We start from the raw sequence: 15,264 nt of genomic DNA, 5'->3' as shown, positions 1-15,264 counted from the left end.
TCTGCATCCTGAGCACCTTTCGGCACCGCAATAAAAGAAGGTGGAATGAAGGTGAGAATCCTCGCAAGACGTCAGGAATATGCAGGAGGCGTCCCCATGGTATAGTGCTGAGCCATTGTGGGTATCATTTCCAAATTAGATGTTATGCTGCCAGACCATTATTGATCTAATTTTCTCTGCAGAATACTTATTAATGTTATCTTGTTACCCCTTGATGCATATGGCCTTGCCGAGCGGAAATGGCAGGGCTGTAATTGTCCCTTGGCAGGGAATTATTCATTCCCCCCCCCCCACCCTATCTTGAAAAGAATGAGCACCATATGCAGTTACACTAATGATTTCATTTCTGAAGACTTCATGTACCGCGTGCGGGGCGTTCTCGACGTATTATGGTTAGATTAACAATCATTCATTTTAAATATCCCATTAAGAAGGGCATGTTTTGCTTACTAAATGCCAAAAAGTCTCTCTCGCTCTCTCTCCACTGCCATTTTCAGTGTCTTTTCCCCCCTTTTATTGAGAATATTTTGTAATTAGTAGGTGCTTATTTTTTCCCCCGTTTTCCGTCTCATGTTTGCAATTCAAAAAAACCAAAAAGTGGCACCGTTTTTCGTAACGTGGCTTGCTTGCTTGATAGATTCATCCTCAAGTTCAGAATTAATTGGAACAATGAATTAGCTCGGATCCAAACGGGAGGCAGGAAACAGACAAGTTTTTAATTGAGGTTTGAAGGACATGACAAATATTGGCCCGTATTTCCCTGAGATCATCCACACTGCAGAATTATAGTAATTTGAAACTGCTTTAACTGTATAGAATCCTGTAACATTATAGGAACAAACATCACTCCGGATGCTAGGTTAGCATTATTAATGGATGACACAAGGTTGAATTTAGAAATGGAAAAGAAAGAATTTGTGATTGTTTTGCTCACAGTGGCAAGACTTATAATTGCAAGGAATTGGAAAATACAATAGAGTCTCACTTATCCAACATAAACGGGCCGGCAGAATGTTGGATAAGCGAATATGTTGGATAATAAGGAGAGATTAAGGAAAAGCCTATTAAACATCAAATTAGGTTATAATTTTACAAATTAAGCACCAAAACATCATGTTATACAATAAATTTGACAGAAAAAGTACAGTAGAGCCTCACTTATCCAAGCCTCGCTTATCCAAGCCTCTGGATAATCCAAGTCAATGTTTTCAATATATTGTGATATTTTGGTGCTAAATTTGTAAATACAGTAATTACAACATAACATTACTGCGTATTGAACTACTATTTCTGTCAAATTTGTTGTATAACATGAAGTTTTGGTGCTTGATTTGTAAAATCATAACCTAATTTGATGTTTAATAGGCTCTTCCTTAATCCCTCCTTATTATCCAAGATATTCGCTTCTCCAAGCTTCTGCCGGCCCGTTTAGCTTGGATAAGTGAGACTCTACTATAGTTCAATACGCAGTAATTCTATGTAGTAATTACTGTATTTACGAATGTAGCACCAAAATAACACGATGTATTGAAAACATTGACTACAAAAATGTGTTGGATAATCCAGAACGTTGGATAAGTGAGACTCTACTGTAGTAACCAATCTCACACTGGAAGCATGGTATGGGGAGATATGGAATGCAGCTTTAAATGATAAATTATCAATGGAAATGAGAGTGTTCAGGGGGGAAATTAATAGGTTAATAGATCTGATTTTGATTTATACTGGTCAGTTTTTATTAAATATGTTCCAGAAAGTGAAAAAGGAAAGCAATACAATCTTGTTGGTCGGGAATGTTGGATATGACATTTGTTTAATGGTTGAATTACACATCTTATGGTAAAGGAAATGATACTTGTTCAGGCGATGGTGGGATTATGTGTTTGTAAAATGTTTACTGTTTTGTGTTCTGTTTCACTGTGGAGGCAACACCATCAAGGCCATAAACACCGGGGCCATACCTGTCATAAGATACACTGCTGGCATTATAAATTGGACACAGGTGGAACTGGACACTTTGGACAGAAAAACAAGAAAACTCATGACCATTCATCATTCTCTGCACCCTCGCAGTGATGTTGACCGGCTATATCTGCCTAGTAGATCAGGAGTCAGAGGACTCTTGCAAGTCAAACAAGCAGTCAAAGAAGAAGAACATGCCCTGGCAGAAGATGGAAAGCAAAGTGAAGAACCTGCTTTGATTGAAGTCAAAAATCAGAAATTCCTCAAAGCATAGCAGACAAAAAACCAGTACAAGAAAACCGCACTACAAAGTAGTTATTATTACTAGCTATTATTATTATTATTATTATTATTATTATTATTATTATTATTATTATTATTATTATGACACAGCAAACAAGATAGATATGCTGGATTTCGTGTCACAAAATCACAAGTCAAACATTTCCCAAGAGTCCAGGACTGTGTGATGTATTTCCGGATGATGCATGCAGATCCCAGTAGGGTGGCCTTTTGCAGTTGGCAGATCGTGATTTTGTCAATGTCTATTGTTTCCAAATGCCGGCTGAGATCTTTTGGCACGGCACCCAGTGTGCCTATCACCACCGGGACCACCTGTACTGGTTTCTGCCAGAGTCTTTGAAGTTCAGTCTTGAGGTCCTGATAGTGGCTGAGTTTTTCCTGTTGTTTTTCGTCAATGTGACTGTCACCTGGGATGGCAACATCAATGATCCAAACCTTTTTTTTCCCCACAACTGTGATGTCTGGTGTGTTGTGTTCCAGAACTTTGTCAGTCTGGATTCGGAAGTCCCACAGTATTTTTGCGTGCTCATTTTCCAATACTTTTGCAGGTTTGAGATCCCACCAGTTCTTTACTGCTGGGAGGTGGTACTTGAGGCATAGGTTCCAATGAATCATTTGGGCCACACAGTTGTGCCTCTGTTTGTAGTCTGTCTGTGTGATTTTCTTACAGCAGCTGAGAATATGATCAATGGTTTCGTCGGTTTCCTTGCACAGTCTGCATTTTGGGTCATCAGCTGATTTTTCGATCTTGGCCTTAATTGCCTTTGTCCTGATGTCTTGCTCCTGAGCTGCAAGGATCAGGCCTTCTGTCTCCTTTTTCAAGGTCCCATTCATGAGCCAGAGCCAGGTCTTCTCCTTATCAGCTTTTCCTTCAATTTTGTCAAGGAACTTTCCTGCAATGTTGTTATATTATTATTATTATTATTATTATTATTATTATTATTATTATTATTATTCTCTGCACCCTCGCAGTGATGTTGACCGGCTATATCTGCCTAGTAGATCAGGGGTCGGAGGACTCTTACAAGTAAAACAAGCAGTCACAGAAGAAGAACATGCCCTGGCAGAATATGTAAAGCAAAGTGAAGAACCTGCTTTGATTGAAGTCAAAAATCAGAAACTTCTCAAAACACAGCAGACAAAGAATCAGTACAAGAAAACCGCACTACAAACTAGTTGTTATTACTAGCTATTTTTATTATTAATATTATCTTCAGCCTTCTCTGCCAAAGGGGTTCCTAAGACCATCAGAAATATGTGTTTTCTGATGGTCTTTGCCGACCCCTCTGACACCCAGTCCCGACCCCCAGTTTGAGAAACACTGCCTTAATATATGGCATTTTTTTCCTTGCATTGGCTTTTCACCCAAGACATCTGAAAGTAGAAGTGTGGGGAGCACAGGCTCGCATTCCTTGTTTCCTGCCCTCTTCCTTTTTCTTATTCTCTGGAAAAATCCCAGAGACGTTTGTACCATCACACGGCAAGGGATATGGGACTTTATGCAAATATAGCCTCAACAATTATGTACAAAAGAACGGTTCGCAACGGCATCTGTTCTCCTGGCGATGCAGGTGAAATAATGGTCCCAAAGGAACGTTTAGAAACATAACTCGAAAGCCGGCACTAGTGTGAAGAGCTGGCTCTGGGGATGGCTTTCAAGATGATGGGCTTCTTGGGAATCATCAGTCCTGTTGTCGACAACTCCATGGGGATCTGCAACACGAAAGAGGAGAAAGGGATTATAATTATACTGTTGGATAATCAGGTGTCGAAAGTCTCCCGTTCTCTTCAAAAAAAGAGCAAAGTTCACTGTCTCGCTTTTGAAAGATGGAACAAGCTCAGAGATGCTCTTTAAATGCTTACAGTGCTTTCGGAAATGTGTGACAGTCGAGAGCAGAGATGGAAATGCAACTGCCATAATTATTGCTGTTATAACCAAGTTTTCATTAGTGAGTTTTCCAGGCTGTCTGTCCATGTTCCAGAAGCATTCTCTCCTGACGTTTCACCCACATCTATAGCAGGCATCCTCAGAGGTCTGTTGGAAACTAGGCAAGTGTTTCTGGGATTTACCACCCTCGGCTTATACTGGAGTCAATGTTTTCCCAGTTTTTTTTGTGGTAAAATTAGGTGCCTCGGCTTATATTTGGGCCGGCTTATACTCGAGTATATACGGTAAGTCTACTACATCTGAAGAGCATATGGTCCCAACCAACATCTTTGTCGTCTCAAAGATACAACAAGGTCCCTTGGCTTACTGATCCGAGATAACATGACTATGGGTTGCTGTGAGTTTTCCTGGCTGTCTGTCCATGTTCCAGAAGCATTCTCTCCTGACGTTTCGCCCACATCTATAGCAGGCATCCTCAGAGGTTGTGAGGTCTGTTGGAAACTAGGCAAGTGTTTCTGGGATTTACCACCCTCGGCTTATACTGGAGTCAATGTTTTCCCAGGTTTTTTTGTGGTAAAATATGAGATAACATGACTGTGAGTTTTCCTGGCTGGCTGTCCATGAGGCGGGATACAAATAAACTTATTATTATTATTATTATTATTATTATTAATATTAATATTATTATTATGTTCCAGAAGCATTCTCTCCTGACGTTTCACCCACATCTATAGCAGGCATCCTCAGAGGTCTGTAGGAAACTAAGCAAGTGTGGCTGATATATCTTTGGAATAAAAGAACTCTTATCTCCTGGAGGCAAGTGTGAATGTTGCCACTGGTCAGCTAAATTAGCATTGAATAGCCTTGCAGCTGCAAAGCTTACCTGCTTCCTGCCTGGGAGAATCCTTTGTTGGGAGGTTTTAGCTGGCCCTGATTGTTTCATGTCTGGATTTTCTCTTTTTTTCTGAGTGTTGCTCTTTATTTACTGTTCTGATTTAAAAGTTTTTAAAATACTGGTAGCCAGATTGTGTTCATTTTCATGGTTTTCTCAGATCTATAAACCCCACTTGCCTAGTTTCCAACAGACCTCCCAACCTCTGAGGATACCTGCCGTAATAATAATAATAATAATAATAATAATAATAATAATAATAATGATGATGTTTCATGTCTGGTGTAATGAAGTATGAATTTTTGATTTACAGATGTTATGTTTAATTGTGTGTTTGTGTTTTAAAAGGTTAAGTATTACAGTTATTGCATCTCAGCACTCAGAAGCTGGTTGCCATGGAGAAGTAGGCGGAGCCAACTGCCATTTTGTTGAAGAAGTGCAGAGTTTAAAAAAGGGATTCAGTCTGTGCTCTGATGAGGCACAGGGAAGATTGATCCTAGGCTGAGGGGATCAAGGGGGCTCAATTGTTCATTTTGAGTCGGTTTAAAATAAGTTTGGTGACTTATTTAATGTAGTCTGTATCCTGGTAAGGAACAGAGAATCTGTGATCGTATATCACAGGGGTGACTGTGGTTTAAAAGTAGCAGAGAAAGAAGTTCTAACTACTTTAAGTAAAAGAAGTGACACTTTAGGGAGTTTTGTAACTGTTAATAATGGTTTTCTCAGATATATAAACCCCACTTGCCTAGTTTCCAACAGAACTCCCAACCTCTGAGGATTCCTGCCATAGATGTGGGCAAAACGTCAGGAGAGAATGCTTCTGGAACATGGCCATACGGTTCGGAAAACTCACAGCAACCCAGTGATTCTGGCCATGAAAGCCTTCAACAAGACACTAACATGACTATGTTTTTGAATTATTGTAAACTAGGCAGTAGTAGCCATCTAGGAATTGGTGACTGTTGTTTGCTTTCAAATTATTTCTGATTTATATATAGCTGACAACACAAGTTTTCATTACATTCTTAGCTCTACTACGTACAAAAAAAGCCCTGCTCTGTTCCAAACTATTCCAAATATGAGCCAATCTCCATCCCGCTTCCTCACCTGTGTTTCCTTGCAGGGCTTGAAGGTGAAATTCTGCAACAAGCTCACAGCACCAGCCTTTAGGATCAGAAATGCAAATCTCATCCCGATGCAGTTCCTCGGACCGGCTCCAAACGGCAGGTAAACATAGGGGTCAATGCGGCCTTTGTTCTCTTTACTGAACCTGCGGAGAGACAAAAGGATGGAGGAGACAATTTGTTAGCTTTCTGAACAATCGCATTAAGTGAGCACTGGGGTCACAAGGGTCTGTGTGCCTTAATATTCCCAATTTATATGAAAAGGAAGTAAAAAAAGTCAACAGGAAGACAACAAACGACTTTGAAATGTGGTGCTGGAAACATGGTATCGCCAAAAAGACAGTAAGTAAGTATCAAAGATTTTAAATCAAAGTGCACAACTTCTGAGCAGCCTGTTTGATATTATTATTATTATTATTATTATTATTATTATTATTATTATTATTATTATTATTATTTTATTATGACACAGCAAACAAGATAGATATGCTGGATTTCGTATCACAAAATCACAAGTTGAACACTTCCCAAGTGTCTAGGACTGTGTGATGTATTATTATTATTATTATTATTATTATTATTATTATTATTATTATTATTATTATGACACAGCAAACAAGATCGATATGCTGGATTCCGTATCACAAAATCACAAGTTGAACACTTCCCAAGTGTCTAGGACTGTTTTTATTATTATTATTATTATTATTATTATTATTATTATTATTATTATTATTATTATTATTATTTGAAACCCAACAAGATGAGCCCAGAGCAGACACTCTGCTGGCAGTTGTATTGGATCCCACATTGGACACATTATTATTATTATTATTATTATTATTGACACAACGACGTTGTATGACACAGCAAACAAGATAGACATGCTGGATTTCATTTCACAAAACCACAAGTTGAACACTTCCCAAGTGTCTAGGACTGTGTGATGTATTTTCAGATGATGCGTGCAGATCCCAGTAGGGTGGCCTTTTGCAGTTGGCAGATCGTAATGTTGTCAATGTCTATTGTTTCCAAATGCCGGCTGAGATCTTTTGGCACGGCACCCAGTGTGCCCATCACCACCGGGACCACCTGCACTGGTTTCTGCCAGAGTCTTTGCAGTTCAATCTTGAGGTCCTGATAGCGGCTGAGTTTTTCCTGTTGTTTTTCGTCAATGCGACTGTCACCTGGGATGGCAACATCAATGATCCAAACCTTTTTCTTCTCCACAACTGTGATGTCTGGTGTCTTGTGTTCCAGAACTTTGTCAGTCTGGATTCGGAAGTCCCACAGTATCTTTGCGTGCTCATTTTCCAATACTTTTGCAGGTTTGTGATCCCACCTGTTCTTTGCTGCTGGGAGGTGGGACTTGAGGCATAAGTTCCAATGAATCATTTGGGCCACATAGTTGTGTCTCTGTTTGTAGTCTATCTGTGCAATTTTCTTACAGCAGCTGAGGAGATGATCCATGGTTTCGTCGGTTTCCTTGCACCGTCTGAATTTTGGGTCATCAGCTGATTTTTCGATCTTGGCCTCAATTGCCTTTGTCCTGATGTCTTGCTCCTGGGCTGCAAGGATCAGGCCTTCTGTCTCCTTCTTCAGGGTCCCATTCGTGAGCCAGAGCCAGGTCTTCTCCTGATCAGCTTTTCCTTCAATTTTGTCAAGGAATTTTCCATGCAGTGTTTTGTTGTGCCAGCTGTCAGCTCTAGTTTGCAGTGCGGTTTTCTTGTACTGATTCTTTGTCTGTTGTTATTATTATTATTATTATTATTATTATTATTATTAGAAACACAACTAGATGAGTCCACAGCAGACACTTCCCAAGTTGTTGTTGTTGTTGTTGTTGTTGTTGTTGATATTGTTATTTGTTCCTTCCCAGCATAGATTAAATAGGGGAGCCGCAGTAGCGCAATGGGTCACACTCGTGTGAACTGCTGACTTGAAGATTAGTTTCTTGACCTGAAGACTACCTATTTGAATCCCCAAGACAGGGTGAGCTCCCGTCTGTCAGCTCTAGCTTGCGGGGACATGAGAGAATCCTCCCAGTAACACACCTGGGAGTTCCCTGGGCAACGTCTCTGTAGACGGCCAATTCTCTCAACCCATTAGCGATGTCGCTTCTGACACGTTAAAAAGACTTCACAACCCTCTGAGGATGCCTGCCATAGATGTGGGTGAAACGCCAGGAGAGAATGCTTCTGGAACATAGCCATGCAGTGATTCCAGCCGTGAAAGCCTTCAACAACACACAAACTCATGGCAACACACTTGATGGGAGGGCAGCTGAAGAAAACGGTGTTCCAATGGTTTTGAAAACGTCTCCGCTCTGACAGGAGAAAGCTCATTAATGCGAGCTACCTTCTGGCTGGTAGGGAAAAAAATAACCCCTTGGCACGGAGTTGTGCTGACATCAAGCCTCTCCACCTGTTATCTTGCAGAAGTTGACATGAGAAAAACAAACCTTGGAAGAGGGAGGGATGGGTACGATTTATCTGAAGCAGGGTGGCCAGTTTTTAAAACCTTAAAGGCACGGTGCGTTTCATCACGCAGATGTGCGGAACTCGCTCGTTCATGCTTTGCACACGATTGTCACATACATCAGGTAGATAGATATTCCTTATCTGGGAAATGCTCCAAAACCCAAAAATTGTCCATATGGGTGACAAGACAATGACGCCTTTATTCTCTGACGGTTCAATGCACGTGAGATTCTGAAATAACCTTCAGGCTATGTGTATGAGATATACAAAATAGATGGAGATGAAGCAGAAATAATAAATGTTGTGTTTAGATTTGGATCCCACCTCCAGGATATGGTATATACAGTAGAGTCTCGCTTATCCAACATAAACGGGCCAACAGAACGTTGGATAAGCAAATAGTTGGATAGTAAGGAGAGATTAAGGAAAAGCCTATTAAACATCAAATTAGGTTATGATTTTACAAATTAAGCACCAAAACATCATGTTAGACAACAAATTGGACAGGAAAAGTAGTTCAATACGCAGTAATGCTATGTAGCAATTACTGTATTTACGAATTTAGCACCAAAATATCACAATGCATTGAAAACATTGACTACAAAAATGCATTGGATAATCCAGAACGTTGGATAAGCGAGGGTTGGATAAGTGAGACTCTACTGTATATGTAAATATTCCAAAACTTGAAATAGTCCAAAATCCAAAACACTTCTGGTCCCAAGCATTGGCTTTTTTTTTTTTTGGATTTTTAAATGAATTTTTATTTTTTTAAACACATTTTTTGTATTATTATTATTATTATTATTATTATTATTATTATTATTATTATTATTATTATTTTGGTCCCAAGCATTTTGGATAAGGGATTAAAGAACCCATGCAGGTACAACAGATGGGATTATGCTGATTTTTAATGACAAGAACGAGGTTAGAAACCCTCGACTATTCCCTCTTTGATAACAATTCCGTCATCGGGTTGTTGTATGTCTTTCGGGCTGTGTGGCCATGTTCCAGAAGCATTCTCTCCTGACGTTTCGCCCACATCTATGGCAGGCATCCTCAGAGGTTGTGAGGTATGGATAAACTAAGTCAGGAAAGGAAAGAATATATATCTGTGTAGAGTCCAAGGTGTGGCAAGAGTTCTTTGTCACTGGGAGCCAGCATTAATGTTTCAGTTAATCACCCTAATTGGCACTGGAAATGTTTTGTCCCTTGCCTGGGGGCATCCTTTGTTCAGTCAAGTCCTCAGAGTGTTGGTTCCCATCTACTGTTTTGATTTTGGAGTTTTGTAATACTGGTAGCCAGATTTTGTTCATTTTCATGGTTTCTTCCTTTCTGTTGAAGTTGTCCACATGCTTGTGGATTTCAATGGCTTCTCTGTGTAGTCTGACATGATAGTTGTTAGAATGGTCCAGCATTTTTGTGTTCTCAAATAGTATTCTGTGTCCAGGCTGGTTCATCAAATGCTCTGCTATGGCTGATTTCTCTGGTTGAATTAGTCTGCAGTGCCTTTCATGTTCTTTGACTCTTGTTTGGGCAAAGCTGCGTTTGGTGTTCCCTCTGTAGACTTGTCCACAGCTGCATGGTATCCGGTAGACTCCTGCAGAAGAGAGAGGATCCCTCTTGTCCTTCGCTGACCGTAGCATTTGTTGGATTTTCTTCGTGGGTCTGTAGATAGTTTGTAGGTTGTGCTTCTTCATCAGCTTCCCTATGCGGTCAGTAGTTCCCTTGATGTATGGTAAGAACACCTTTCCTCTGGGTGGATCTTTGTCTTGACTCTCATGGCTTGTTCTTGCCCTTGCAGCTCTTCTGATGTCTGTGGTGGAGTATCCATTGGCCTGTAGAGCCCAGTTTAGGTGGTTGAGTTCAGCCATAGCAGAGCCATAGCAGAGCATTTAGGTGGTTGAGTTCAGCCATAGCAGAGCATTTGATGAACCAGCCTGGACACAGAATACTATTTGAGAACACAAAAATGCTGGACCATTCTAACAACTATCATGTCAGACTACACAGAGAAGCCATTGAAATCCACAAGCATGTGGACAACTTCAACAGAAAGGAAGAAACCATGAAAATGAACAAAATCTGGCTACCAGTATTACAAAACTCCAAAATCAAAACAGTAGATGGGAACCAACACTCTGAGGACTTGACTGAACAAAGGATGCCCCCAGGCAAGGGACAAAACATTTCCAGTGCCAATTAGGGTGATTAACTGAAACATTAATGCTGGCTCCCAGTGACAAAGAACTCTTGCCACACCTTGGACTCTACACAGATATATATTCTTTCCTTTCCTGACTTAGTTTATCCATACCTCACAACCTCTGAGGATGCCTGCCATAGATGTGGGCGAAACGTCAGGAGAGAATGCTTCTGGAACATGGCCACACAGCCCGAAAGACATACAACAACCCTGTGATTCTGGCCATGAAAGCCTTCGACAACACAATTCCGTCATCTTTGGTCATGGGCTCTGCTAGGTGAGGCTGATGGGAATTATAGTCCAATTGTAGTTCGAAGCCACAGGACAGGTTGAACACTGTTAGCCATAGCTCCTGCCAAACTCGCAATTCGAAAACATGCAAATGTGAGTAGATCAATAGAAAACAGAGAAGACCACAAGGAATGTGCTGCCTCCAGAGCCGGAAATGATTTCCCTGATAGTTTTGTGTCATTCCCACTGCCGTCCCAACAGAAAGGACTGCAAATGAGACGAAAGAAGAGTGGAAACCAATGCAGAAAGACGCAACACTCCCGCACCGTACCTTTCAGGTCTAAATTCTTCAGGTTGCTCCCACAGGTCTGGGTCAAAATGCAGGACATGTGCCGGGATCATCACGGAAACTCCTTTCGGAATGGTGATCCCATTGATCTCGACATCCTTCTTGCAGGTCCTGTCAATTCTTCCTCCAAGGGGATACATCCGGAGCAGTTCGCTGACTGTCATATCAAGGTATTCCATTTGCATGACGGTCTCATAAACAAGCGGAGCCTTCAAGAGAGAGAAGGAGAGAATTGCTTGCAGCCAAGTAGGTCATGATCTCTTTCAATAGACTATCCAACCTAGTGTCTTAGTATCTAGAATGAGATGTCTTATTCCCTGGTTGGCTTTATTTATTTATTATTTATTTACAGTATTTCTATTCCGCCCTTCTTTCTCACCCTGAAGGGGACTCAGGGCGGATTACAATGAACACATATATGGCAAACATTCAATGCCAACAGACAAACAACATTCAGTTTTAGACAGACACAGAGGCATTTTTTTAACATCTTTCCAGCTTCATGATTCCGGCCACAGGGGGAGCTGTTGCTTCACCGTCCACTGGTGGCTGTTCTTCCTCATTCTTTTCCTCGTGAGCAGTTTTATGGTGTTGTAGATTAGTTAAATTAGCCTCCCGCATAAAGCGTACCTTAATTTTCCCTACTTGACAGATGCAACTGTCTTTCAGGGCTGCTAGGTAAACAGCAAGCCGGGGCTATTTTTTATTTTTTTTTATTTTTATGGTCGGAGGCTTAACCCGACCCGGGCTTCGAACTCATGACCTCTCGGTCAGTAGTGATTTATAGCAGCTGGTTACTAGCCAGCTGCGCCACAGCCCGGCCCCTTTGCCCTGAAGAGTCGTCACTATCTCTTGGCTTGACTTCTCTTGCAAAGTTGTGACAATTCAATTGGAAAATGCACCAAATCTATTTACTTGTTCAAGACATTTTGTTAAATTCCTTGTCAACTCTCCAAGAGAGTGCACAAGAAGTAAGAAGACCTCTGAAAGATTAAACAAGTGAGGAAAAGCTAATTGAAACACTTAAGGTTTCTCCTTAAGAGGATGTCTAAAAACAGCCAGAGCTAATTTTAGTGTCTCGAGGTCAACCAAAATAGCACTTTGAGATCTCTGCAATTTCAAAGGCGATGGAGACAAGCTGATCTCTTCAGAGGAGAGGTCCACCGTTGGGTTGCTGCTAAGAAGAAAGAGCTGTCGCTTGTAACTTCATGCCTTAGCTTCACATTGTGGTTGGACATAGAGCAGAGCCTTTGCTGAGGATCTGAGGTTTCCACCAGGCACATAAGAGGAGAGGCAAGCATTGGATGTATTCTGGCCCATTTAGGACATTGCAGATCAAGACTAAGACCTTGAACTAGGGCTTGGAAGCCAATAGGAAGCTAACGCAGGTCTTGCAAGGTAGGTATTATATGTTCCCCAACATTGTGTCAAGGGCAACCGTGCATAGAACACGTAGAGGTCACTAATTATTTTTTGTTTACATCAAAATATATAATTTCTGATTTCTTTATATTTACCCCCAATCCTGTATTTTTTTTCAAAATCTGTTAGTATAATTTTAATTCTCTAATTCCTATTAAAGGATGGGATAAAATTATCATAATGTCATCAGCATAAGTATTCAGCCTGATTTCCCCGCCATCAAATTTAAAGCCTTCTATCCTTATTCTGTCTGCCAAGATCTCAATACCTCAGCTAGCCTTGTCTGGCTTCAAGTTCAGCTTGTTTACCCACCTTGAACCTCTTAGAGGAAAGGTAACACAGAAAATGTCCCATAATATTAATATAATATTACTGTATATACTCGAGTATAAGCCTAGTTTTTCATCCCTTTTTTTAAGACTGAAAAAGCCCCCCTCGGCTTATACTCGGGTGAGGGTCCTGGTTGGCTTATGTTCAGGTCGGCTTATACTCAAGTACAGTAGAGTCTCACTTATCCAAGCTAAACGGGCCGGCAGAAGCTTGGATAAGCTAATACGTTGGTTAATAAAGAGGGATTAAGGAAAAGCCTATTAAACATAAAATTAGGTTATGATTTTACAAATGAAGCACCAAAACATCATGTTTTACAACAAATTTGACAGAAAAAGTAGTTCAATATGCAGTAATGCTATGTAGTAATTACTGTATTTAAGAATTTAGCACCAAAATATCACGATGTATTGAAAACATTGACTACAAAAATGGCTTGGATAATCCAGAAACTTGGATTAGCGAGGCATGGATAAGTGAGACTCTACTGTATATAGGTAATCAGACTTTGACCGTCTTATCTTATTAAAGTCTTATTATTATTATTATTATTATTATCATCATAAATTACAATTTTATGTAAACATTCAAAAACATTTAACCTATTGATGCCTAAATATAATGTAACTAGCTGTGCCCGGCCACGCGTTGCTGTGGCGAAGTCTGGTGGTATGGGAAATAAAGTATTGAGGAATTGGTGGTAGTTAAGGTAAAGGTTTTCTCATGACATTAAGTCCAATTGTGTCCGACTGCACACTGAAGTGGATTATATGGCAGTGTGGAGTCCAGATAATCCAGTGCCAAGCAGATAATATAAGATTCTAAATGGGTTATATAGCTGTCTGGAAGGGCCTTGAGTCTACACTGCCATATAATCCAGTGCAAATTAGATAATCTGTGGAAGAAGCCTAAGTGAGGCCTAAATCTGCCTGTCCCCTCGGCTAAGTTGGTTGCTAGGAGACCAAGTGGGCAGAGATTAGTCCTCTAACTGGCAGCAATTGGATAAAAACAATTATTCCTTTCCCTCTAATTAGGATTTTATTTTTATTTTATTTTTGTTGTATCAACCTTGAGGCGTGGATGATGTGTAGTGTCGTCAAATTTCGAGGTTGGGGGGCCTGTAGTTTTGTTGTTTTGTGGGTCGCCATGATGCCATCACTCTTTTATATATATAGATTTTATTAGTATCTATATTTATTTTAATTTTTGAAATTTGCCAGTAGCTGCTGCATTTCCCACCCTCGTCTTATACTCGACTCAATAGGTTTTCCCAGTTTTGTGATAAAATTAGGTGCCTCGTCTTATATTCAGGTCGGCTTATACTCGAGTATATACGGTAATTTGTTTCCAAAGAAATAGGGATGTCATATGAGGTCACATAGCCAAATCATAGTTGTGTAAGCGTCATACTTCAAGGAATGTAACCACCAAATGGTTCTATGGATGGAGGATGTATCTCCAAGACGCTGACGGATGAGAAATCCTAGCTTCTCTTCCCACTGTCGTTGTTGGCTAGCTTTGGTGGATGTGGTTATCTAATAGCATCTAAAAGGCCATATGTTCCTTGTCCTTTCCATAGGGCTACTACGTACCTTATTTGGCAGAGCGGCATCAATTTCGTCCTGTAGTTTCTGCTGAACATCGGGATGTATGGCTAACTCATACAGCATGTAGCAGAGGATGTTGCTGGTGGCCTCGTATCCCGCAAAGATAAAGATCACGGCATTGGCCAGAATCTCTTCATCAGTCAAAGCTAACAAAGAAAAACCAAGCCAAGTTTAAAACTGTGTTCGAAAGGCAAGGGCAACTTTTTTGTAATACTTTTTCCAACACATACAACCAAAGAGAAAGACAATACAACATAACCCTATAAATATATATACAATCCCAAATCGGAATTTTAATATTATTGTGTATATTGACTTTTATGACTGTTTTTAATCATGTTGAAGTTTTACTGCTCGGTTTAATGTTTTATCTGATTTGTGCTGTCGTGTCTGGGCATGGCCCCATGTAAGCCGCCCCGAGTCCCTCCGGGGAGATGGGGCGGGATATAAGAATAAAATTATTATTA

General features: G+C 40.4%; 1 protein-coding gene across 1 annotated transcript in view; it reads right to left on the bottom strand.

The window, feature by feature from the left end:
* Positions 1 to 692: 692 nt before the first annotated feature.
* Positions 693 to 15,264, bottom strand: part of LOC100558437 (cytochrome P450 3A9) — a 31,696-nt gene continuing 17,124 nt past the window's right edge. The window contains exons 10-13 of the mRNA XM_062964462.1: positions 14,783 to 14,943; positions 11,421 to 11,647; positions 6,153 to 6,315; positions 693 to 3,978 (exon numbers count right to left, since the gene is read on the bottom strand). Coding sequence (XP_062820532.1) covers positions 3,889 to 3,978; positions 6,153 to 6,315; positions 11,421 to 11,647; positions 14,783 to 14,943 — 641 coding nt within the window. The 3' untranslated portion in view covers positions 693 to 3,888. The remainder of the gene's footprint in view (positions 3,979 to 6,152; positions 6,316 to 11,420; positions 11,648 to 14,782; positions 14,944 to 15,264) is intronic.

Source organism: Anolis carolinensis, unplaced genomic scaffold, assembly GCF_035594765.1.
Source record: "Anolis carolinensis isolate JA03-04 unplaced genomic scaffold, rAnoCar3.1.pri scaffold_13, whole genome shotgun sequence".
Taxonomy (NCBI): Eukaryota; Metazoa; Chordata; class Lepidosauria; order Squamata; family Dactyloidae; genus Anolis; species Anolis carolinensis.
This window is presented reverse-complemented; position numbering and strand designations above follow the sequence as displayed.